The 23,833-nt window shown below is 41.7% G+C and overlaps 1 protein-coding gene across 1 annotated transcript in view; it reads right to left on the bottom strand.

Moving 5' to 3' along the window:
• Positions 1-23,833, bottom strand: part of RSU1 (Ras suppressor protein 1) — a 205,236-nt gene that overhangs the window by 107,559 nt on the left and 73,844 nt on the right. The window contains exon 8 of the mRNA XM_019508345.1: positions 10,555-10,687. Within this exon, the coding sequence (XP_019363890.1) occupies positions 10,555-10,687 (133 nt within the window). The remainder of the gene's footprint in view (positions 1-10,554; positions 10,688-23,833) is intronic.

The following is a 23,833-nucleotide window of genomic DNA, read 5'->3' as shown; positions in this document are numbered from 1 at the left end:
GGGGCCCCAAACAGTTCAGCCAGAATCCCTCTGTCGTCCCCTCTCTCAGCCTGTTGGATATGACTAATGTGGCCCCATAAAGTAGAGCCCAAACAGGTTGCCCTGAACCTCATCTGCATATCCCAGAACTCACCACAAGAACACTTGGTTCTAGTCATGAGTGGCGGGCTAATGGATTCTTTGTGGGGAGAGGAGAAGGAATATCTGGAGTACACAGACATACTGAGAAGTACTGATCTGTGGAGCCACCATGGCTTGAAATACTGTTGACTCTGCTGGGGGACAACCCAATGACTCACTCATATGGTAAATCATGAGCCTTTTGGCTTTGGACTAATACCATGCATAGCTTGTACTACATGTAAGTAAGTACAAAAGTGCTGTTTAAAAGTGTGTTTATGGAGTACCCATGCTAAAACTTGCAGCAGTTTCAAAAAAGTTAAAATGCATCAATGCTGGATGAACTAAGTCTATGGGTACCCATATTAATTTGCCTAAACATTTTTTTCAAAGTCAGCGTTTTCAAAAAAGAAGGTCCCAGGTAATGTGGGGCCCTCGCAATTCCAAAAGGATGTGGAGAAGCTAGAGAGAGTCCAGAGAAGAGCCACGTGCATGATCAAAAGTCAGGAAAACAGACCTTATGATGAGAGGCTGAGAGCCATGGGATTCTTTAGCTTGGAAAAGCCAGGCTCAGGGCCGATCTGATGGCCACCTATAAGTTTATCAGGGGTGTTCACCAGGATCTGGGGGAACGATTGTTCACCAGAGTGCCCCAAGGGATGACAAGGTTGAAAGGTTATAAACTCCTGCAAGACCGTTTCAGGCTGGACATAAGGAAGAATTTCTTCACTGTCCAATCCCCCAAGGTCTGGAATAGCCTGCCACCGGAGGTGGTTCAAGCTCCTACATTGAACACCTTCAAGAGAAATTTGGATGCTTATCTTGCTGGGATCCTATGACCCCAGCTGACTTCCTGCCCCTTGGGCAGGGGGCTGGACTCGATCTTTTGAGTTCTCTTCCAGCCCTAATGTCTATGAAATCTATAAGTTGCAGGGGACAGAGGGCAAGGGGGCCACCTGACCTCCCAGATATATATTCTCTGATGTAGCAGTGAGAAGGGGACAAATTCAAGGCAAACATCCAACAGTTATTTTTTACCTAAAAATATTATAATTTTTTCATATACAGGTTCTAATTTTTGGGGGGAGGGTCATTTTGTACTGAAGTAGGAAGGGCTACGGGGGAGCAGATCAGGGCCCCTGCAGTGAGGAACGGGCTGGGGCATATGCTGCCCAGCTGGGGCTGTGCTAGGCTCTGGAAGCAGGGGCTATGGGAAACAGGAAAAGCCATGGCTCGTCTCGCTGCTATCCCAGCTGCCCCCATCAGGGCAAGGCAGGCAGTGCCAAGGTTGTGCCGGGAGGCTGTGGGAGAAGCTACAGCCCATCTGGCTCCTCCTGCAGCTGCCTTCACCAGGGCGATGCAAGTAGCGCCGGGGCTGCTGGGCAGCTGTGGGAAAAGTCTTGGCTCAAGCTGCAGCTCATCTGGCTGCTCCCCTGGCTGCCCCCGCTGGGGCGAGATGGGCAGCGCCAGAGCTGTCAGCTGGCTGCAAGAGAAGCTGTGGTGAGGGAGGCAGTGCCAAGGCTGCCAGGTGGCTGTGAGATAAGCCATGGCTCATCTGGCTGCTCCCTCGGCTGCCCTTGCTAGGGTCAGGCATACAGTGCAGGGGCTGGCAGGCAGCCATGGGAGAAGCCACGGCTCAAGTGGCTGTCTCCGCCAGGGCAGGACACACAGTGCTGGGGTTGCCAGGCAGCCATGAGAGAAGCCGTGGCTTAAGTGGCTGCTCCCACCAGGGTGAGACAGGCAGTGCCCAGGCTTTGCTAGGCAGTGGTGGAAGAAGCCGCAGCTCAAGCCACTGTTTGGTTGCTCCCCTGGCTGTCCCCACTGAGGTGAATCAGGCAACGCCCGGGCTCTGCTGGGTGGCTGTCGGAGAATCCATGGCTCATCCAGCGGCTCCTGTGGCTTGTCCCAGAGGGCGCGGGGAGGGGGAGGGAGGAGGGAAATGTGTGGGATCTGGATCTGGTCAGAGGTGGGGTTGCTTTTGGGGCAGATCCAGGGGCACACGCTCCCTCCTTCCACCATGCCCTTTCCAGACACGTGGCCAGAGCAGCAGTGTGCTGCTCGTCTCTGAACAGCTCCTCTGGTGCTCACTCGTTGCTGCTGCTACCACTACAGCACTACGGTACTTTACCTGTACTGAATAAAGAATAAGTCAACTTTACAAGTTCACTGTGCTGTTCTGTTTCCAAAGTTTTTCCAAAATGCCCATAATAATGGCAGAAAAGCATAAATCTGGTGGAAGTGATGTTTCTTTTTCCAAGAAATTTAGAACAATTATATGGAAACAAAAATGGAAATAATGAAGAGGTCTAAAAAAGGTGAGACCCCAAGTGAAATGGGTAGAGCCGTGGATATCCCTGGAACAACTATCATGACCATCCTGAAAGACAAGGCAAGAATTCATTAACATGTTATGGACTCAGCTCCTATGCACTCAAGTGTGATAACTAAGCACTTATGTTGGACTTATTGCTCAGGTTGAGGAACTGTTAATCATTTGGCTGGAGGATCAAAATAAATGCTCCTATGAGTTTAGGCATCGTTCAGGAAAAGGCTAGGGGTCTTTACGATGATCTAAAGCAACAATAGGGGGAGAGTTCTAATGCTGACCCTTTTACAGCAAGTAAAAGGGTGGTCTGTGTGTTTTAAAGCCAGAGCCAATTTGCATAACAAGTGAAGCTGCCAGTGCTGATGAAGAGGCAGCTTGTGCTCTTCCTGAGACATTGGCTGAAATCATTGAAGAGGATGGCTATTGTGCTCAGAGTTTTTAATGAAATGAAACTGGGCTCTTTTGGGGAAAAAATGCTACTGAAAACCTACATTGCTGAAGAGGAGAACTCCATGCCAGGGTACAAAGCTGCTAAAAATAGGCTCACTCTTTTGCTCGGTGCCAATGCTGCAGGGTATTGTGTACTTTCAAGGGACATTCCAAGGCATTTCTTCCAGTGATATGGAAATCCAATCCTAAGGCATGGGTCAGTAAGAACATTTTTGAGGACTGGTTTAATTGTCATTTTGTGCCAAGCGTCAGGTATTATTGCAGGAAAAACTATCTTGCATTTAAAGAGTTGTTAATCCTCCACAATGCTCCTGGTCATCTAACCATCTTTGATGACATGCATCCTGACATCAAAGTTGCGTTTCTGCCCCCCAACACCACCTCATTGTTACAATCCGTGGACCAGAGGGTAACTGCATCCTTCAAGGCCTACTATCTTAGGTGCACATTTGCCCAGGCCATCAAGGCAATTGAGAAAGAAGGTGGACCAACTCTGAAGGAATTCTGGAATGGCTTCAACAATTACCATGCAGTTAAAAACACTGGCTAGGCATGGGATGAAGTCAAACAATCACATTTTAATGGTGTTTGGAGAAAACTGTGTCCTAAGTTTGTGTACCAAGACTTTACAGACACTGTTGAAGAGGTGACCAAAAATGTCATTGAAATGGACAAATATCTCAACTTAGACATTGCATCAGAAAATGCTGATGAGCTGCTGGTATCACATTTTGAAGAATTAATCAGTGAGGACCTCACTGAATTGGAACAGCAAAAAGTGGCAGAGGAAGAAGATGCACCCACTGTTGAAGAGGCTCCTCCTCAAAGTCTGGACAACAAAAGTGCTGGCTGAAGCATTTCAACATCTGGAAGCTGCCATGTCCCTGTTTGAGGAATATGACCCCAACATTGAATGCAGTGCATCAGCGAATAGGGGCATATCCAACATGTACAGCTGCTACAGAGAATTTTACAAGCAAAAGAAGAGAACATCTGTCCAAACTTCCTTGGACACTTTCTTTAAGAAAGCAGACAAGGCTCCAGGAAAACCTGCCCCCAAGACTCCTGAGAAGACTCCAGTCAAGAGCCCTTCAAAAAGTTGAGCAAAGTCACCTCAAAGAAGTCTTTCCAAATAAATATGATTGCTATTTTACAATATAAATATCTAAATAAATGCATACAGACAAGCAATATAGCTACATTTATTTATTTGATATAATTGATTTGAGTACCGTACAAAATTCTGGGTTATTTTAGGTGAAAATAGGGTACTGGGCCTTGGTTCAGGAACCAATCCCCTATTTATAACATTGTTTCCTGGGAAAATTGGTTCTGAGTTGTAATGTTTCAACTTAAGATGCAGTTTTCAGGAACAAACTGCGTCCTAAGTCCAAGAACTGCCTGTACAGTATATTATTGTATGGAGATCAGACCAAGAAGGACGTGGAAAGTGGGGTCCCACAGGGCTCGGTCCTTGGGCCCGCCCTGTTCAACATCTTCATCAGTGATTTGGATGAGGGGGTGCAAAGCACCCTGTTCAAGTTTGCTGATGACACTAAGATGTGGGGGGATGTGGGCACAATAGAGGGGAGCAACAGGCTACAGTTGGACCTAGACAGGTTACAAGGATGGGCGGAGGAGAACAGGATGGGGTTTAACACAGACAAGTGTAAGGTGATGCACCTGGGGAGGAACAATCGGCACCATACATACAGGCTGGGGAACTCCCCTCTTGTCAGCACGGAGGTGGAAAAGGATCTGGGAGTCATTATTGACTCCAAGATGAACATGAGTCGGCAATGTGGGGAGGCGGCTAGGAAGGCCAACTGCACCTTGTCGTGCATCCACAGATGCATCTCGAGCAGGTCCAAGGAGGTGATCCTCCCCCTCTATGCGGCACTGGTCAGGCCGCAGCTGGAGTACTGCGTCCAGTTCTGGGCGCCGCACTTTAAGAGGGATGTGGACAGCATCGAGAGGGTCCAGAGGAGGGCCACTCATATGATCAAGGGACAGCAGGGTAGGTCCTATGAGGAAAGGTTGCGGGACCTGAACCTGTTCAGCCTTCAAAAGAGAAGGCTGAGGGGGGATCTTGTGGCCTGTTATAAACTGGTTAGGGGGGATCAGCAGGCGCTGGGGGAGTCCCTGTTCCCCCGAGCGCCGCAAGGAGTGACCAGGAACAATGGTCACAAGCTGGCGGAGGGAAGGTTTAAGTTGGACATCAGGAGGCGCTACTTCACAGTCAGGGCGGCTAGGGTCTGGAACCAGCTTCCAAGTGAGGTGGTGCAGGCTCCCACCCTGGGGGTTTTTAAGAGGAGGTTGGATGACCACCTTACTGGGGTCGTTTGACCCCAGTGCTCTTCCTGCCATGGCAGGGGGTCGGACTAGATGATCTGCTCAGGTCCCTTCCGACCCTAGAAACTATGAAACTATGAAGACACAAGAATTTTGTAAGCGTATTTTCATTTGTGACCCTATCCAGCTGAAATTGTGTGACAGTACAGTACAAGTATACACATGCCTGAGTGGCTATTCAGCTCTAGAGTATGGTGCTAATGATACCAAGATGGCACATTTGAACTCAGATTGGACTAGATGATTTCTTGATGTCCCTTTCAGCTTTACTTCTGTATCCAAGTTACCCCTGGATAATTTCGTTCCATGCAGAAACTGTACCTGGCAGTCATATAGTAACTATTATCCTTAATCATAACTTCTATACATTTTTCACTGCATTAATTTTGGCTGATTGCTGATAAAAACTGTCAGAGAACTTTAAATATTTGTGCTTTCCTTTATGAAAAATATGAAACATATACATTATATAGTTTCCCTAGTTCCATGAAACTGTGAAACTTTAATGCCCAGGTTGTTATTCCTGGTTCCATTATTTACTATTTCTAAAAAAGCTATTGCTAAAATTGTCAGAGTTATAAATCTTGAAGCAATTACCTGTTTCTTTTTAAACAATAGCAGTATGGTAACATAGGCACAGACATGTACAAATCTTCAACAATATCTCTTAGTGCAATAAAGATACTCTTGCTTAAGCAGTGTTTATCATTTAAACTTATTCCTTAAAATATTAATATCAACATATCATAACCACTAGAGAAGCTCTTCTCAGGAAATACTTATTTAAACCTGTAAAAATTCAACTGCACGTTTTAAAAGTATTATTCCAAGCAAGACTTGTCAAGTAGTGCTGTTCTAAGGATTCTAAATGTCACAAACTGAACACCAAAAGTAGGAACAATGTCACAAAGGCTATGCATTTTCCCAATATGGTTAAACAACATACCTTCTTACACATCAAATTCCTGAGTATAAATTTGACAATGTAAAGTGAAACCCTCAGATTTGCATGCTATTCATGAAAATCAAAATTACTGCAGACATCCTGAAGTGGTGCTAAAAACCATTGCTACATCTGGTTTGAATCTTATGGAGTGACTTAAGAAACATCTCTTTTAATATCAGTGTATTAAAGCAGATTATTTATTAATTAAATGTGATAAAGACATTTGCAGACAAGGTTCTTTGGGTAAATATGATATCTTTTATTAGACCAACTAAAATAGTTGGAAAAAATTTTCTTTCCAAGCTTTCAGATACAAACGCCTTTCCTCAAGCTGAGGAAGTATCTGCAGTTCTGTGCTCTTCATGGATAGGATAGAATAACATAGAAGCCAGAGGCCAGTATATCAGTGAAAATGCAAATTGAGGCAGTCAATGTGTGAGAAACAGGTTGGAGGCAGAGGGGAAAGGGAATTCAGACCTGGTAATAAGATGTAGCTGGTAAATAGTAGACAGCTTATCTGGGGTAACAGATTTTGGGGAGGTTATAATGTGCCATAAATCCAATGTCTATATTTAGTCCATGATTTTTGTATCCAGTAGGTTGATGTAGTGAAGTTCATAGTTTTGTCTCCAAAAGGTGTTTTCTAGATTCACTTTGACAACTGGAACTGAGACACTGGAGAGAGAGTGGTTGTCTTGTGAGAAGGTTCAGTGTTTGTTTAAAGGCTAGGATGGGTGGTTCTGGAAAGATCTCTTTAAGAACTGGGTCTACTTCTAGTATGGGTTGCAAATGTTTATGGATTTTTACATGCAATTGTTACGTGTGTTCTCAGTGCAAATTCAGTGGTATCGGAGCTTGTAATATACAGTAATATACAAGCCCTGTAATATACAGCTTGAATCAAAGCTGTATATTACAGCTTTCTTGGTGTGTTTAGGGTGATTGCTGGTTCTGTGCAGATGTGTATGTTGGTCCATGGATTCTTGTATACGGTGGTTTATATTTTACAGTGCTGAACAGTGATCATGGTGTCTAAAAAGACAATATTAGTGATGGAGTATTCAAGAGACTGTCGATGGAGAGGTGATGATTATTGAATTTCTGATGGAAATCAATCAAAGACTAGGTTTTCCATCCAGATGATGTTGTCATCAATGTATATCAAGTACAGCATGGGTTTGATGGTGCAGTCCTTGAGAAATTATTCTTCCAGGTGGCTCATAAAAAGGTTGGCATATTGTAGGGCCATTTTGGTGCCCACAGCTGTGCCCATGGTTTGGAACACTCCAGCACCAACATTTTCTTTTTAAACACGATGATCACTAACCTGTCCAAACTCATCAGCAGAAGCCAATGTTCTATGGCTCAAAACACACATAATGGATCCAGATCATGACATGACAACGAATGTAAAACCTGTCAACATATCTCCACCATCCCCCGCAATAGAGACACCCCACAACAGAACCATCACCATTCTTGGATCTTATACTTGCACCTCCAGAAATCTAATACATCTCATTCACTGCGCTAAATGCCCTGATAGAAAACACACTGGAGAAACCAAACAACAGCTGCATACCAGAATAAATGCACATTGAAAATCTATCAAGGACAAAAATACTCAATTACCTGTGGGGGCACACTTCTCACAAGACAACCACTCTCTCTCCAATCTCTCAGTTCCAATTGTCAAAGCAAATTTACAAAACTCCTTTTTCCTACACACACACACTTCCCTTGCTTTATGTTGTACATGCATTCCTGGAAAACGCTGCATAACTTAAAAGGGAACCAACTTTACAATGTAACAAATAGGGATATGTTCCAAGAGCTCAACTGTATTGCCCACCAGACCCATTTCTACTACTTTTACAAGACAATTTTGGTACTCACAAACAGCAGTCAGTACACACAAGCATAAGGCACTATCATAATGGGGATGGCAATTACAGAAACATGTTTCACAGATGAGCAAGAGGCACAGCTCCACACAGAAGACTATATTTTGGTGTGTGTCACTCCCACAGTGCACTGCACAAAGCAGCTGACTGCAGGCATCCACAACACTGTTTGCATGAGTGCATTTACCTCACATATAACAAATTTTGGTATAAAAGGGTCATCACATAACAGTTAATTTGCACATACAGAACTCATATAAAGCAAGGGAAATATGCATATATGTATATATAAATATAAATATATGGACTGTGCAATATGAAACAACTTAACAAGAAAGAAGCAAAATTCAACATCCTGTTTGCCATCAGACACTTCTGATGTAAATAAACTGCTCCAACTTTTACTTGAGCCTAATTAGCATACAAATGAACTTTCCCACCCAGAGAACTTATACCATCCTCCAGTTCTCCTGTGCAATACGAAGTTTCATTTCTGCCTGGGAGAAATTTTTAAATCTTTGCATTCTCCTTTGCCTGAGGAAGGGTGTGTGAACACAAAAACTTGCAAATAGAAATTTTTTTGCAATGTTTTAGTTGGTCTGATAAAATATATCTCCTCTACCACAAGAGTTCTGACTGCACTAAATATAGACATTGGATTTATGGCACATTATAACCTCTCCAACATCTGAAACCCCAGATAAGATGCAGCTGGTAAATAGTAGAAAGGTTATCACCAGGTCTACATTCCCCCATCTGTTTCTCACCCACTGACTGCCTTAATTTGCATTTTCACTGACTGACATTCTTGCATACTGGCCTCTGGCTTCTATTCTATTCTATTCTATCTCATCCAGGAAGAGTACAGAAAAACTGCAGACGCTTTCTCAGCCTGAAGAAGGGTGTTTGTACTCAAAAGCTTGAAAAGATGAATTTTTCCAACTATTTTATTGGTCTAGTAAAAGATATCGTATTTACCCAAAGAACCTTGTCTGCCTATGTCCTTAGAACAGAGGCGGGCAATTATTTCAGGAGGAGGGCCACTAACCAAGTTGTGGCAAGCTGTCCAAGGCTGCATAGGTAGCCCTGCCCCTTGACAGGTGCCCTGCCCCCTGGTCACCATCTTGGGACCAATGTCCCAATGTCTTGGGACCAATATCTCAGGGCCAGCACTGGTGGGGCCCAGAGCAGGATGCAGGCTGGCAGGGGTCTGTGGAACCGTGCTGGGTTGTACCAGCAGAGAGGGGGGAGAGCTGGTCCGGCTCCACAGAGCTCCTGCCAGCTGGGACCCTGTACTTCTGCCACCCTGCTCTGAGCTCTGCTGGCACTGGCCCTGGGACATGGGTGCAGGCCCTGCTCCTGCAGCCGCTCACTCCCAGTGCCCCCCCAGCCCCATGGTACGGGGGGGGGCAGCGTACAGCCCTGACCGCCTGCTCGCCAGGAAGGAAGGAGCTGGTGTGGAGCACGGGGGAAAGGTGGCCCCTCACCTGCCCCGTGGCCCACGCTCCCTGCTGCAGCTGCTTGCAGCCCGTGCAGGGCTGTCCTGAGCAGGCACAAGCAGCCCCATGCGGGCTATGAACGGCTGCAGCATAGGGCGCCAAGCACGGAGCGCATGAGTGCCCGCTTTTCCAGTGCTCAGCACCAGCTTGTAACCTAGCCCCACTGCTGGAGCTCATCTGCTGGGCAGCAGCAGCAAACACTGCCCAGTGTGGCAAGCAGGGGGGCCTCAGCTGCTGCCGCCATGGCACAGCCCCAACGGGTGAGCCCAGAGCTGGTGCAGGGCCCAAGCTGGCAGTGGGGTTGGGTTACAAGCTGGTGCTGAGCGTGGGGGGAAAAGCAGCCCCTCCCTTGCCCCATAGCTGGCACCCTGCACCGCAGCTACTCACAGCCTGCATGGGGCTGCCTATGCCTGCTCAGGACAGCCCCACGCGGGCTGCAAGCGGCTGCAGTAGCAAGCGTGGGCCATGGGGTGGGCAAGGGGCCACTTTTCCCCATGCTCAGTTTTTCCCTGGGGTCCTCCCCTGCCCTTCCCCCTACCTGAGCTTCCTGCGCTAGGGCAGTCACATGGTCCCAAGCCAAGAGCCCCTGCTGGGGCTTCCAGCTGGGGGGGCGGGGCTGGGCAGGCCCTGCTGTTGTGGGAGCCGTCCAGGGCTTCTCCTGGGTCCTATCGCCCTTGGTTCCTGTCATCTTTGACAGGAACCTAGGACAGATATATTTTAATTTTCTAAATATTTTTAGGGGCTCCGCAGGCCAGATAGAATGGCCTCACAGGCCAGATCCAGCCCACAGGCCGTATTTTGCCCACCCCTGCCTTCAACCAACATGGCTACAACCAATACCCATAAAGATATTCGTGTCTTCTGCATTACTATATGCTGTATACAAATTGTGGGCACTTCATCAAGTGCTCCATAAAAAAAATTGTTTGGCATAATACAGTAATATTTAATACTTACTATTTATAGGTTTCTGAACGAATATATTCAAAAACATGAGAGACTCCCAGCTGGAACTGGTCAGCAATAGGGGTGACCCAGGGATTATTCTCTGCTTTGAAGACTTGCTTTTGACCAGTCAAATCCAAATGACCTGAAAGGGAGCAAACAAAAGAAAATCTTTTATCACAGATTAATTTCTCATTGTGTATATGAAGTTGTTCTTTCTTCCAGAAACAATACACCTACAATCAAAGCAAATTTCAGTATTTTCAGGCTTAATGTGAGAAAAAGGAAGGCACATTCGTTTCCATCACAGAAGTTGTAGAACCAAATCCTCCCCTAATCCCCCACTTACTTTGTATCACAGCATTTGCAGCAGGTATTGCTTTGGCTCCAAGCACTTCATATTTATTCATTAAATTAAGCCTTCATTTGGACTTAATGCAGAGGCCTTGGTCAGGCCTTCTACATAGGAGGTAAAATTTAATGCAGCACTAACAGAATGAGCAGATGAAGAACTAAAACTCAAGATTTCCTGACTCTTATGCCAGTGCCTATCTTTTCAGAGCATGCTAACTATGCCAGGGTATAATATTATAATAATATTATGCCATAAAGAATAACATAAATGATTCCAATTTTTTAAGGACAGCTCACTAGTATTTTTCCATTACAGTGGCTAGCAAGAATGAACAGGGACATGAGCTGTTGCATAGCCAATATCCCATGGTGCAATCCATCTCCAGCATCAATGCTCAGAGCGCAAGCCCAGTGAACAAACCTCAGTTGGTTATTAGCCTTTTCAATACCAAACATTAGCACTGTTTTTCCTGAAATCCTACAGCTCACTGTTGGGCTATACTTCTCAGTCCAAGGTCAAACATTTTTAATTACAAGCTGCCAGTATATATGCTCGTTTGAAAACAAGGACTTGAGACTTACTAGAAGCTTCAGCAACTGTTACATTTTCCAACCAGAAAAATTTATGCTGAACTGAAGGCTGAATTTCCCCATGACCTGGGGACACTGTACTAAATTCTAATTTTACTAAGTCAGTGACATTACTATATATATTTGATACATTAAATGATTTTTAATACAAAATAAAACATGGTCACTATTTTAAATTTATTATTGTGCATTTTGTGACTGAGGACTATAACAAAAGTGATGACAATTTAAAAACTGTTGTAGATCATAATGGAAAAAATATAGCATTTTTCATCTAACCAAACTAGCTTATAATTATAGCATCGAGTGTAGCAGGCCTGCTGAACCGAACTGTTATTTCCATACAGAATAAATGATGTGCTTATTTTTCAAACCAATAGCATTTGTATATATAGAGTTAACATGCATATATGACTGCAATAGCTTCAACCAACTGCTGTTTGCTGGTGGTCTCAGCTGTATTTCACCATGCTCTGCATTATATTTAATCCTTAATGCTGCTCTTTCTATGAAAAAGGGTTAACATAATTAGGGTAAAGCTAGACCATTATACTGTGTGAAAAGATGACACTTGTCTCATATAGGCCTATCAACAAGTTACCATTACCTCAGCAAAGCTCATCTGTCAGCTGTCTGAAGTCTGTTCTTTTTAAGTAATAACATGCAGGAAGCATTTCACCCCTCTGTCAGTCAGGCGGCAATTGCCCTAACTGCCTTACGCTTCAGTGCTTCTAGTTAGGAGTCTCACACCCATCTCCTTTATTAGAGGACTCAGCAGCACTGCTGTTCTAACAAGGATCAGGCAGCAGGATTAAGCACTGTGACAAAGAGGACCTAATAAGCAAGGAACTGGTGCATCTAAATCTTTGCTAGCTGGCTCAAGACACAGACTTGCACTGTTCTCTATTCAGTTTTAAGGCACAAGCCACTAGGGAAGCAAGCCAGCACTGTGATTAGCAGTAACCCTCTGACCGATGCTGCTATGAAGATCATATATCACTCAGAAGCTTATTCTGCAATTGCAAATTGGATTTTTCATTTTATTACCTGCAAAAGAACCATATGCATTTCTCTCCAAAGCCACCAAACACAGTAAGCATTCACTAACCATTATAATTCTGTAAGTGTTGTATACAAATAAAAATGATCAATCGGTGTACACCTAATATAAATGGTTAAATTCAGTGAGGCAAATTTAGCCACGCTACAGAACAAATTCAATTTTGCTTATGGAAATCAGTTACATATTTCCAAAATCTCAGCAGGAAGGTTCTTAGCTGAGGAGTCCAATCTTGAGTTGGTTCAATAATTTACAGCCCATACCAACTAAACCGGGGAATGCTGCCTTAACTTTCGCTCACCTCCTCAATGTACAGTTCCTGCTGCAGATTCTAAATATCATACTCTTCATTTAAATTTAATCAATTTAAAGACATGCCATGCTGTTGAAGTGAAAGGATATTACAGCAAAGAGAGGATCCCTTACACGCAACGAACTGTTGGTGTGTGCATTTGAAATACATCACATTACGTTTTCCCCTGCCACCGGCTTCACAAAAATGTCATATCTAGTTATAACGTTTAGGAATACTGGGTCTATGTCTATCCTAATCCCTGCCCACTTTTTGAAATAATGGATGAAGCAGCAATGCCCATAAACAGAACACTTTCACCAGAAAGATTGTACAAGCTGGCAGGAGAAGAATCCAACAAGCTTTACCACTGGACTCATGGTAGCATTGCCAAAGTGATACCCACGTAACTTACGTAAGATGTGCACATGTATAACTGCAAAAATGTCCATGTTCTTATATGTTCACAGATAAAATATTTGCGGGTGCTTACTTTTTCAGTGTAATAAACTGAACCAAGTAGGGCTGAAAAGCAACATTCCAAACATAATCCTAGTATGGGACAGTGCTTGCAAAAGCTCTTATGCCACTCTCTCTAGTACTGGGGCCCTGGGTAGGAAAATGGTCAGGGCAGATGTGCCCCTGTATGTGTAATTTAAATGTTATAAGTAGAATACTATCCCAAAGCCTTTAAGAAATACATATATTCTGCTAAATAGATCACATCATGTTATTTGGATATTTTTAGTAAGTGAAAACACAAAATTGCCTCTGGGAAAAATCCAGTGCTGTAGACTGAAACAAAATATGAGTGTTGGAGATTGCATCGATTATTTTTGTTTTGTTCTACCCATGTACATCAGTCCATTTAAATAGTACTTGTTTACTTTATCACAAACAAAATACGGTTATTCGAGCAGACTGTGAATGACTGTTAGAGGCTTGGGCCCATTGCCTCACTTTTACACCAAGTGAAGTATCAGAAGCTATGCTCCTTAAAACAGTGCTTCCATAGATGGGCAGCTGGAGAGAAGAGAATACAGCTAAGTTTTGCTCTCATGTAAAGTAGTCCCACCAGTAGACCTTTCGCTGCCACTACCATACTTTTAAAGAGGATTTTTCTTAGCACTGAGCTGTTCTAATTTGAATGTAAATTTATAAATATAATTTGAAATTAAAAATATTACCCCTAAATATCAGGTTCTGAAGCCCTGATTCACTTCCAGCAAAAAACAAAAAAAACCCCAAAGCCAATCTCCATAACTTTGCACCTTGAGTAGCTATTTACACTGGGGTAAAATGATTCAAAATTGATGTAAAAAAGCCACCCGATGAGACCAAAACAGCAGCATTTTGCACAGGAGCAAAAGACTATTCAAGATCTGAGACAGAAAAATCAGATCCCTGATTCCAGTCTGACAAGCAATGGTGAAAACCAAGAAGTAGCTCTAATCATGTTAAGAATCAATGGCTTACAGTGCTGCTCAGATACTGCATCAACATAGTAAAATCACGAGCCCCCCCAACAGGAAGATTTCAAGCTATTTGAACTCCGTTTGTGAGAAAGGAAAAATGTCACCTATCCTATGATTTCTCCCTTAAAAGGCATTAATTACCTTAATTATGGGATGCCTTGGCACAAGGGTTGCATTCATATGCAACTTAAATCCACCAGGATTAAGAAAGGACAGACACTGAAGATACAAGGCTAACTAAACTAGAGAGAGAAGGGAAGAAATCAGATTAAGTGGCTGTTACACTTTTAGAATGTGTCCTTCTAAAATAAAAAAATGTGGTTCTAATAAAATTTGTGGTTTTGTTGCCTGCCATAAATATTTGCAACCATCAAATGTCTCCAGCACTTATGACACCAAAGGATGAACTGTTCAAATTTGACCTACACAGTGAATATGAACATCTGCTTAAACAACTCAAAAGTAATTTATTTTTGTGCTTCCACAGTATTATTAAACAATACGAATAACACAAGCCTATGACTTAGTAGGTGCCACCTGAAAGTACAGAAGATGGAGCTCCAGCAAAGCTGAACTATTTACAAAGAAAACCAAATATTCCTACTTCCACTTTGATCTAGGCAAGTTTGGTTCACAGCTGTCATTGGTCATCAGTGATTATTTGTCCCTGCTCACATCCTTAGGTTTAACTGCTCCTCAAAATGGCGTTATGTATTTCTCCCTGTCTTCCTGTAATGCTGCTGGCACAAAACTGTACTGTATAAACTGCTCAATGTCTCCAAAAGCCAGACATAGCCTACAAAAAACAACCAAGCAACAGTTTGCTCTATAGTTAAATACAACTAATTTCCAGCAAATACCAGGTAGACAGTGTTGAGCTACCTATCAGGCTGACCAGTACTGTGTTGTTTCCTGTGCTCTTTGTCTGCTGGTCACCAGATATCTCATTTTAGACTGTAAGCTTCTCAAGACTATCTTCTCATTTGGCATTTGCGTAGGATCTACAGGCTCTAGCTCAGCGATACATTAGGCCATGACTGGGAGTCTCAGGCACTAGTTCAAATACACATTAAAAGTGAGAACGAAAAAACAGCACTTCTCACTTCAAGAGCACCAAGGAGCATTTATACTGCTTAAAAAAAGATGCAATGAAGTAATTAAACAATTGTGACATTTTAAAAGTGAAAGTTGGCATTCAGCATTCGAAACATTATCCTGCCTGTGAAATACCAGCTGAACACTTCTTCATAATGGGCTAAATTCAGCCTCATTGTAGCACCAGTAAAATCAATGGAATTACACAGGAGGCAATATTTGGCCCTATACCATAATCCCGATAGCTGTCTCCCTTTTACTGCCTCCCCTCACTACTTCCCAAGCAGTATATTTCACCACTGACCTCAAACACAGTCCTTTGGTGTGATCATACCAATTTTTCTTATAGATGGCATTAAGTTTGTAACTTAAATGTTCCTTCCTTACAGCTCTGACACACACACACACACACACACACACACACACACACGAACGTGAAGTAAGAAATTAACTTTATTTTTTTATTTAGCTATAAATACCCTTGAATCCAATTTTATTAAAGGCTAAGTAAGGGATCAATCTACTACACAAAACCTAAACTTAAGTTATATGTAAAAATGTGTCAGATTTGGTTTGTTTTAGCTTTGTTTTACACCCTAGGGCTTACAATTTTTATTACTTTGGTGCCATGTGCTTTGTTCTCCACAGAGATGGATTGGCATAAGTGTGGGGGTGGAAAAACTGTCATGAATAGAAGGTCATAACATAGGTACTAAGAGAATTAATTGTGAATAATATAAATATTATGTTTTCATTTGTTATATGGAATGTAACTGTGATTTATATGTCGGTTTTAACAAAAACTACTAATTTTTATACAAATCTGAACACTTGCAACTCATGACTCTCTACAAGGAATGACAGCATTTCTGTTTGAAGCCTCTTCTACAGTTTTAGTAACAGAAAAGGGATAGAAAAGAACTGATAAGACAGCACAGAGGAATGAATTCTGGTACATAAGCTAAGTGTGACTCAAATCTTTTTTGGCATCAGATAAAATAATCATAAAATTCAATCTGATAAACAAAACTATAACTTCATAACATATGTCTAAAATATACATTGCTTGTTAATGAGATTCAAATTATTAAAAAAACACCAGTTATAAAAATTGAAGCTAGATTGAAGCGCCTCCAAAAGATCCAGGGTGATATTACATTTTATTGTTATATTTCTTTCATTTTGCTGCAAAAACCTTTTACTGAAGTAGCTGTAAGCATCATTTGGATTCACCTATCGTGTGGATTTTTCTGAAGCAGGAGTGGGTCCCTGCTCCTGGTAGAACATTTGGCTTGATGTTCCCCAAAATAGGGTTAAATGGAGAACACACACCAAGCACATTAATGGAAAATAGTTCACTTCTGCAAAAATTAAATGGTGGGGAGGAAGAAAAAAAAAATCTTACGAAGGCAAACCAAAGGCAAACCAACAAAACACTTCAAGCTATTAGTTGACGGGAAAAGTAAAGAAACAGAGCTGCACATTTCTTTGCCCATTCTGTTGCCCACATGGCAGTATATTCAGAAGAGATGTTGACAGTGGCAGACAGGTTCTTCCAGCCCTGGCTCACTGGGTAAAATCAGAAGACACCTCTGGAAAGGGAAGTCTGAATGACTAACCTGAGCTTCTGATTTTAATGCCTGAAGTTATCTTACTTTTTCCAGTTCCTTCCAACTGAGGAATACTAGCACTAAGAACTTCTACAGGCATTTCAATTATTCCAAGTTTAACTGAGAGAAATGTTTCAGTTAACCAATAAGTTTGAAGAGCAGAAGGGACAACTAACAGACCAACTATGTTTGACCATCTCTTATATAAGATGTCACAAAACTTCACCCAATTACCTAATATGTTTAGTAACTAGAGTGTACATGACTAAAGCATATCTTCCAGCAAATTGGGCAGTCAAGAGAGAGAATTCATCACTGCCCTAGATTGTCACTGTTATAATTTTTAGCTTTATTTCTTACTTGAATTTATTGGATTTAACATCCAATCAGTGCTTCTTGTTCTGCCTTTCTCCTACTATTTTTTCTTATCTACTCACTGCCTTCAAAACACCTCTTGATCTTTCTGATGACATAAGTAAGATTGGGTCCTCTAGGTCTAATCTATCTAATTATTCAACCTGATCTTACTACAGCTATTTTGCTTGTAGGGACTGGCAGCTAAAAGACCAAGGAAGGAACAGGCATGGGAATTGGCTGCTTCAAGGCTTTGCATGCTTCAAGTCAAGGTTAGGTGACACAGAGCAAATGGGCAATGCTTCTATTAGTGTTGTTTCAATTGTCTGTGTAAAAGACTTCATTCTTCAGCACCATCTCTCCTGAACCTTTCTATAAGTCCACATTCACTTTGTTTCAAATCCACATTTTGAGATATTTATACAAAATTCCAAAATCATAGTAAAGGTCAACTAGAGTCATCACACTAAAGCATAATGGGAAGTTTGACACCAGGGGACTTTACTTACAAATGTGTCAAGACTGAAGATGAGAGTTAGGAAAAAAGCAGAATGCACAGTGCTGAATTTCTTCCACATACAAGATTTCAGGTATTAAGCACAGCAGGAAAATGGAATGTAGCCAGCTAGACAAAACTCAGGGATTTATTCTTCAAGATACTGGACAATTCAAATTTACTAGCTAGAACTCAAATAATGGGTGGATTCGTAATAATCTCTACTACCAGTTTTATGAAACAAATCTCCCATTAGGGCAAGGAACAGCCATTACATATAAACCGGTTTAAGTGATCAGAAACTAGTTTAACCTATGTCCAGTGCACATAAGCCACTTTGAAAATGGCTGAAACTGGTTTGAGATAAATCTGGTTGAACGTAGTATCAGACTTAACTGATTTGGCTCAAACCAGTTTATACAATGTCTGTCCCAGACCCCTTGTCAGTTTAAGATAAACCAGACTCCCCCAGCATCTCCGCATGCTCTCTAGGCAGGGTGGCCCTCTCTGCTCCACAGCAGGGCTGGCCCCTCCCCTCTACTCCCTGGCCAGAGCTCTGACAGAGACTTGCAGGCACAGAGCATCTGCCTTGCTTCTCCCGGCTAAGCAGGGATTATTACCCCACCCTTGCTTCTGCCACACCGCCTTATATAGACACCCAAGCATTAGCTAGCAGACCACATGCTGGCTACAGTCCATGCTGTGGGAGAAGACAAGGGCAGACAGGTTTTTTGGAGCTAATCAACAGATAGCTTAATGTCCTTCCTTGCAAAAGCTGTTTAAAAGCTTGAACTACTGGAGAGAGGCTTTGTTTCTTAATGGGTTGATCAGCACTGAGTTAGGGGTGATAAACATTCCCTGCTGGGCTGCTTGAGGGTGTGGATAATAAGAGCATTCTGGCTGGGCCTGACCACACCCTCCTTAGCTCAGCTTCCCTGTGGAAGGGAAGGGAGGGCTGCTCTAGCACCCCACCCCACCCAGCTTCTAGCCTGAGCCACTGCAGGCATGTGCCTGAATTTTTTCCATCCAGAGTAGATGTCTACACAGTTACAAACTGGTTTAGCCTAATCAGGTTAGACAAATCTGCAAAGATTGAATCAATTCACGCTCAGGTTTTTTTGATTGTCTGTCCCTAGCCTAGAGGGATGACTAAAATAATCTACCAACAAAATTAAGTTTCAGTGATAGGAGCCACAAAACAAGAATGTCTTCAATACAGTACACAAGGTACTGCTAAACAAACACCATTGTGCTAATGACTTGTACTTCTCCATGAAAAAACATGCTATTTCAGCAGTCAAACTCTACCTCACATCTTTCAGGAGCAGGTACCAAGGCAACCATACTGATAGAACTGTGTGGGTAGATATGGAGAATTGGAGAAGAAACAGCATATTGACAAGAGTCCAAGAGATCCTTTTGAAAGTATTTTTCCCTTTTTCTGAAAGTATTTTTTAAACTTTTAAAAGAAAGTTATTGAAAATTGAAGACTAGGTTAAATTAAGCTATTTGGCATCTATGGGGAAAGTGAAACAGATCTTTCACTGAATATAGACCTAAACCAAATTACTGCAATACTTAATCTTTTTGAAGGTTCAAATTTACTAATAGATCAAGTTTCTTGTTTAGTAAACATTTTAGTGCGGATTTCAATACAATACGATTTGCACAGTTTGGACATTTTGAGATAAGAATAGGTTAGACAAACATTTCTATGGAATGGCTTAAATAGGGATGGCTTACTAGGATCCCAAGAAGCAAGCTCTTTGCCCCTGCAAAATAATTTCATTTTCAGTCAGCTGAGAATCCAATGGGGATGATGTCAGTGACCCATGGTTTTGGCAAAAAAGAAAACTAATGCAATGTCAAAGCAGCTTTCTATCTAACAGCCAACATTATGGGGTTACAGAATCCCAGTTTACCCTTTAAACTTTCACATCTAACCAAATTCCAAAACCACTTTCAACTACCAAAGGTGTTTTTGTTTTGACAGGACACCATCATATTGAAATATGATTAATTTTCAGATACTACACTTCCCCAGTGTTTTTTTAAACATCCGCATAAATATAGGTACCTATCTGAACACACAACAAACAGCAAAACTGCCTATAGAGGGCCATGAAATGCAGAGTAAACAAGATTTAATGACAGATAAAAATCTCTCTAATTACCTCCAATTATAATAATTTTGAATGCTAATTCTGGCAAAACAGGTAAAAGAGTATCTAACAAATGTGGTTAAGCTGATAGGGCTCATAAAAAAAATCAGGGTATAGTCAGTCTGGGTAAAATCTATCAACATATTGTAACTATGTGAGAAGCAACAGAAGAAGAAAACAGCAAGTCCATGTCTTAGAAAGCTTAACAAAAGCCACAATACCATATGAAAATGAATGCAAGTTGCATAAATGTAAACCAACAGCTATAGGAAACACTTTCTGGGTGTACTGTAGTTTTATTTTGTCCCCACTTCTCCTTGCTCTCCCCCATTTCAAATCTTTCATATTACTCAGAAGCATGTAAGATGTGCCATGCTAGTTACACAAATAGTCTACTGGCTCAGTTTCCTGTGCCTGACAGCAACAAATAGTAGATGCTTTAGTGGGAGAGTATATGGACAGGGCACGTCTAGAATAATGCTCTGTCATACTTTTCCTAGCATTATTATTGGTTTAGTGATGTCATAGGATACATGCTATTTAATAGCTCCCAATAGACCTGCATATCATGAACTTACTGAATCCCTGCTTGAACCTGGTTATACTACCGGACTCTACAATCTCCTGTAGCAATAAGTTCCACAAGTTAGCTATAAACTGTGTTTAGAGAGAGAATTTCCTCTTGTTTGTTTTAAACCTATCTCCTGTTCATTACAGGGGATGTATCTATGCATGCACTGCACTGCAGTGTAGACTAATTAGCTCCACAGAAAAGTGTCAGAGTCTACACCTGCGCTGGTACTAGGGCTCAGTAAACTAATTAACTCTGCCATAAGACAGTATCGTCCCTGACAGTATTATCTCATGGCAGAGTACTTTACTGCACTGAAACACATGTGTGGACACTAACTGAGGGTGTAAATAGCACCTGGTCAGCCCAGCCCACCAGAGGCCTATACTGCCCCAGCTCAAATTGCTGCTGTCCCAGGCACACATGTAGACGGGCACCCACTATTGACCTTCCTCCATCATGAAAAGTGACTGTTTACCTTTACTCCTTGCTTCTTTTAACCAGTTTTTGATCCACAGAAGGGCCTTCCCTCTAATCCCATGACTTTTCCCATGCCATTGGTATGTAACTTTCTCAAAAGTTTCTTTAGAGTCCAAATATGATATATCAACTAGATCCCCCCTGCCCACACGCTTATTAAAACCCACAAAGAACACCAGCAGATTAGTGAGACAGTAATTTCCCTTTACAAAACTCACAACTCTTCCCCAGAACATCATTTATCTAGGCAACTACTAATTTTATTCTTTATCTATGTGAATGTTAATTTTATTTTATTTTCAAGGTTAGTTTAACAGAAACTAGGTTTGCAGATGTTGAGCAATGTAAAAAGTCGATTTTACATTAAACCAACCTTGAGGTAAGAAATATTAAGCTAACCTAGAGGTAAGAAATATGCCAACATTTCTTATTAAGTTACACCGATATGTTAGTCAGACATGTCTAGAAGTGTTATCTGAAGGTAAACATGCCATTTCTGGTCTACACTTGAGTACATTTTTCTGTTATATTCAACTAATAAATGCCAGGTTGGCAGCCCTGGAAAACAAGTTCTTCTATTTATCCATATAATTGGTACATCAGAATGAAATTCACCAACACACTTCTCATACTGTACCCTACCTCTACTTTAGCGCCAAACAGAGGGAATTTTACTAAGTGCCTTTTAAATAACCAAATGACTCTCCCCAAAGTACTGCCGTGGAAGCTAGTGCCCAAATTGTCCCAATATACACATATTTCCCATTAGTATCATAGGACTCTGCTTGCATGTTGGTGGTATTGCTGATGGAGAGGGTGCAGTGACACTTGGCATAGTGGGCAGTATGCTTATGTTTCCTTTTCTAAGCAGAAAAATGGCAAAATTTAACCTGACCTGCACAGCTGGTCAAGAGTTTTCTTGTTTGCTTGGGTTTAGTTTCACTATTTCAATGACACCTTACATTTTAAAAGATTTTTTCTTTTTGCTTATTTACCATCTTAGCCTAGGTGTCTGAAGTAAAGATTAAAACAGACACTCCTTTATATCCACCATGCTGGTTCATTCCCACAGAGGTTTACTATCCACCTCCTAATCAGCCTCATATTGCTCATATTACAAAATCTAAAAGAATCTCCCTATGTGCAGTTGTGATTTCTGAGGGTTAGAAGCAAATGTGCCAAATGAGTACATATATGACAGAACGTAAAGTCAATTTTTCATTCACCAAAAATAATCTAGCTTTATACAAAAAAATAAAAAAATGATAGCAGAATTAATTTGAGGATTTTATGGTTTTCCTTTGCTCTAAGAAAGCCAGAGAAACCATCATAAAATATACATTTAGCATACATGAAAGAAGGCTGGCAAGCTTTATGGAACTCTTGAAAAGACTTTAATTTGGAAAGAGATATTCAATATTTCAAATATGAACTACTAAAGTTCATAGTTACAAGCTCAGTATTTTCATTAATGTGAAAAAAAATTGTTTGGCTAAAACAACTGTCACTAGTATTTTTTAAAAGCCATCTGTTTCTATATCCAGTTCTGAAAAAAGTTATGATAGAATTAACAGCACTCAAACAAAGCCATTGTTTCTCCCATGATCATGGAATGAATCATAAGCAAACCAACTGTGGTACTTCTTGCTGACAGGAAGACATCAATGGCACATGGTTTTTCTTTTCTTGGTAATGCTACTTACTACATTTGATACAAGAGAACCAAAAATAGGCTGGTTACCTTCCCTGCAAAGTTGCAGAGCTGTTCAATCCATGTATTAATGTTATTCAGTCACATCTGACTTCAAGTATGTAAATGATTCCATGTTTCCTCTACAGTCTTGGTGCTTCCTGCTCCTTGACTCAACTCAGGTAAGTCTTCTCCAGGGTCTACTGTGATAACCAGTAAGCTTCAGAATCACCAACTGCTGATCTTACTAACTGCATCAGCCACTTCGCTTTGCCTCGTTTCTATTCAGCTTTCTTTTCAACACTATTCCAATTGTTAAATGGTCAGAATACACAAAGTGACAGATTTAGTGCTTCCTAGGCCATTTATATAACTGACTGCAACTCTGTTGTTGCAGTGAATCATGATTTATTTGTCTTGCATTGCAGCACATAACCTTTTAAATGCTTGAAAAAAATGCCAGCATCTCTTTAAAGTTTATATATGACTGCCCACCACCATTCCTCATGACCTGGGCTTTGAGAGACAAACGATAAAAACCAGCTGTAAATTCCACCCCCCTTCTCAGTCACTTCCTGTATTCATCATTCACACGTACTGTTTATACAGACAAGTATCCTAATCAAGAACCAATATGTTGTACAAAGTTCCTTCTTTTTTCTCTTGGACAGCAATATTTGTTTTCTTCCTTCATTTACTGACAGGTTCTCTCGACTAAACACAACACAGGCTGGTTCTAATCTTTACTAACTGACATGCTTTGACCTGTGCCATTATTAATTATTAATATTTAGTTATGTTTGTTAAATCCTCTCCTACTTCCGAATCAATTTTTTACCTGGATGCCCTTTTCTGCCCATTTTCCATTTTCATCTTCAGATGCACTTCAATGCTTTCTCCTATACATGAAATTACCTAATCCCACTCCCAAAACCCTGTAGCCACTCATGACATGGCTGGGATTGCTCTGAGCTGCATCATTCGTGCTCACATGGATAAGGAGCATAGGGTAGTGTTTGGAGGGCTGGATAATCTTTGGGATCCTCTCTGCTATACTCCAG

This window comes from Gavialis gangeticus, unplaced genomic scaffold (assembly GCF_001723915.1).
Source record: "Gavialis gangeticus isolate Ggan-Ray unplaced genomic scaffold, GavGan_comp1, whole genome shotgun sequence".
Classification (NCBI taxonomy): Eukaryota; Metazoa; Chordata; order Crocodylia; family Gavialidae; genus Gavialis; species Gavialis gangeticus.
This window is presented reverse-complemented; position numbering and strand designations above follow the sequence as displayed.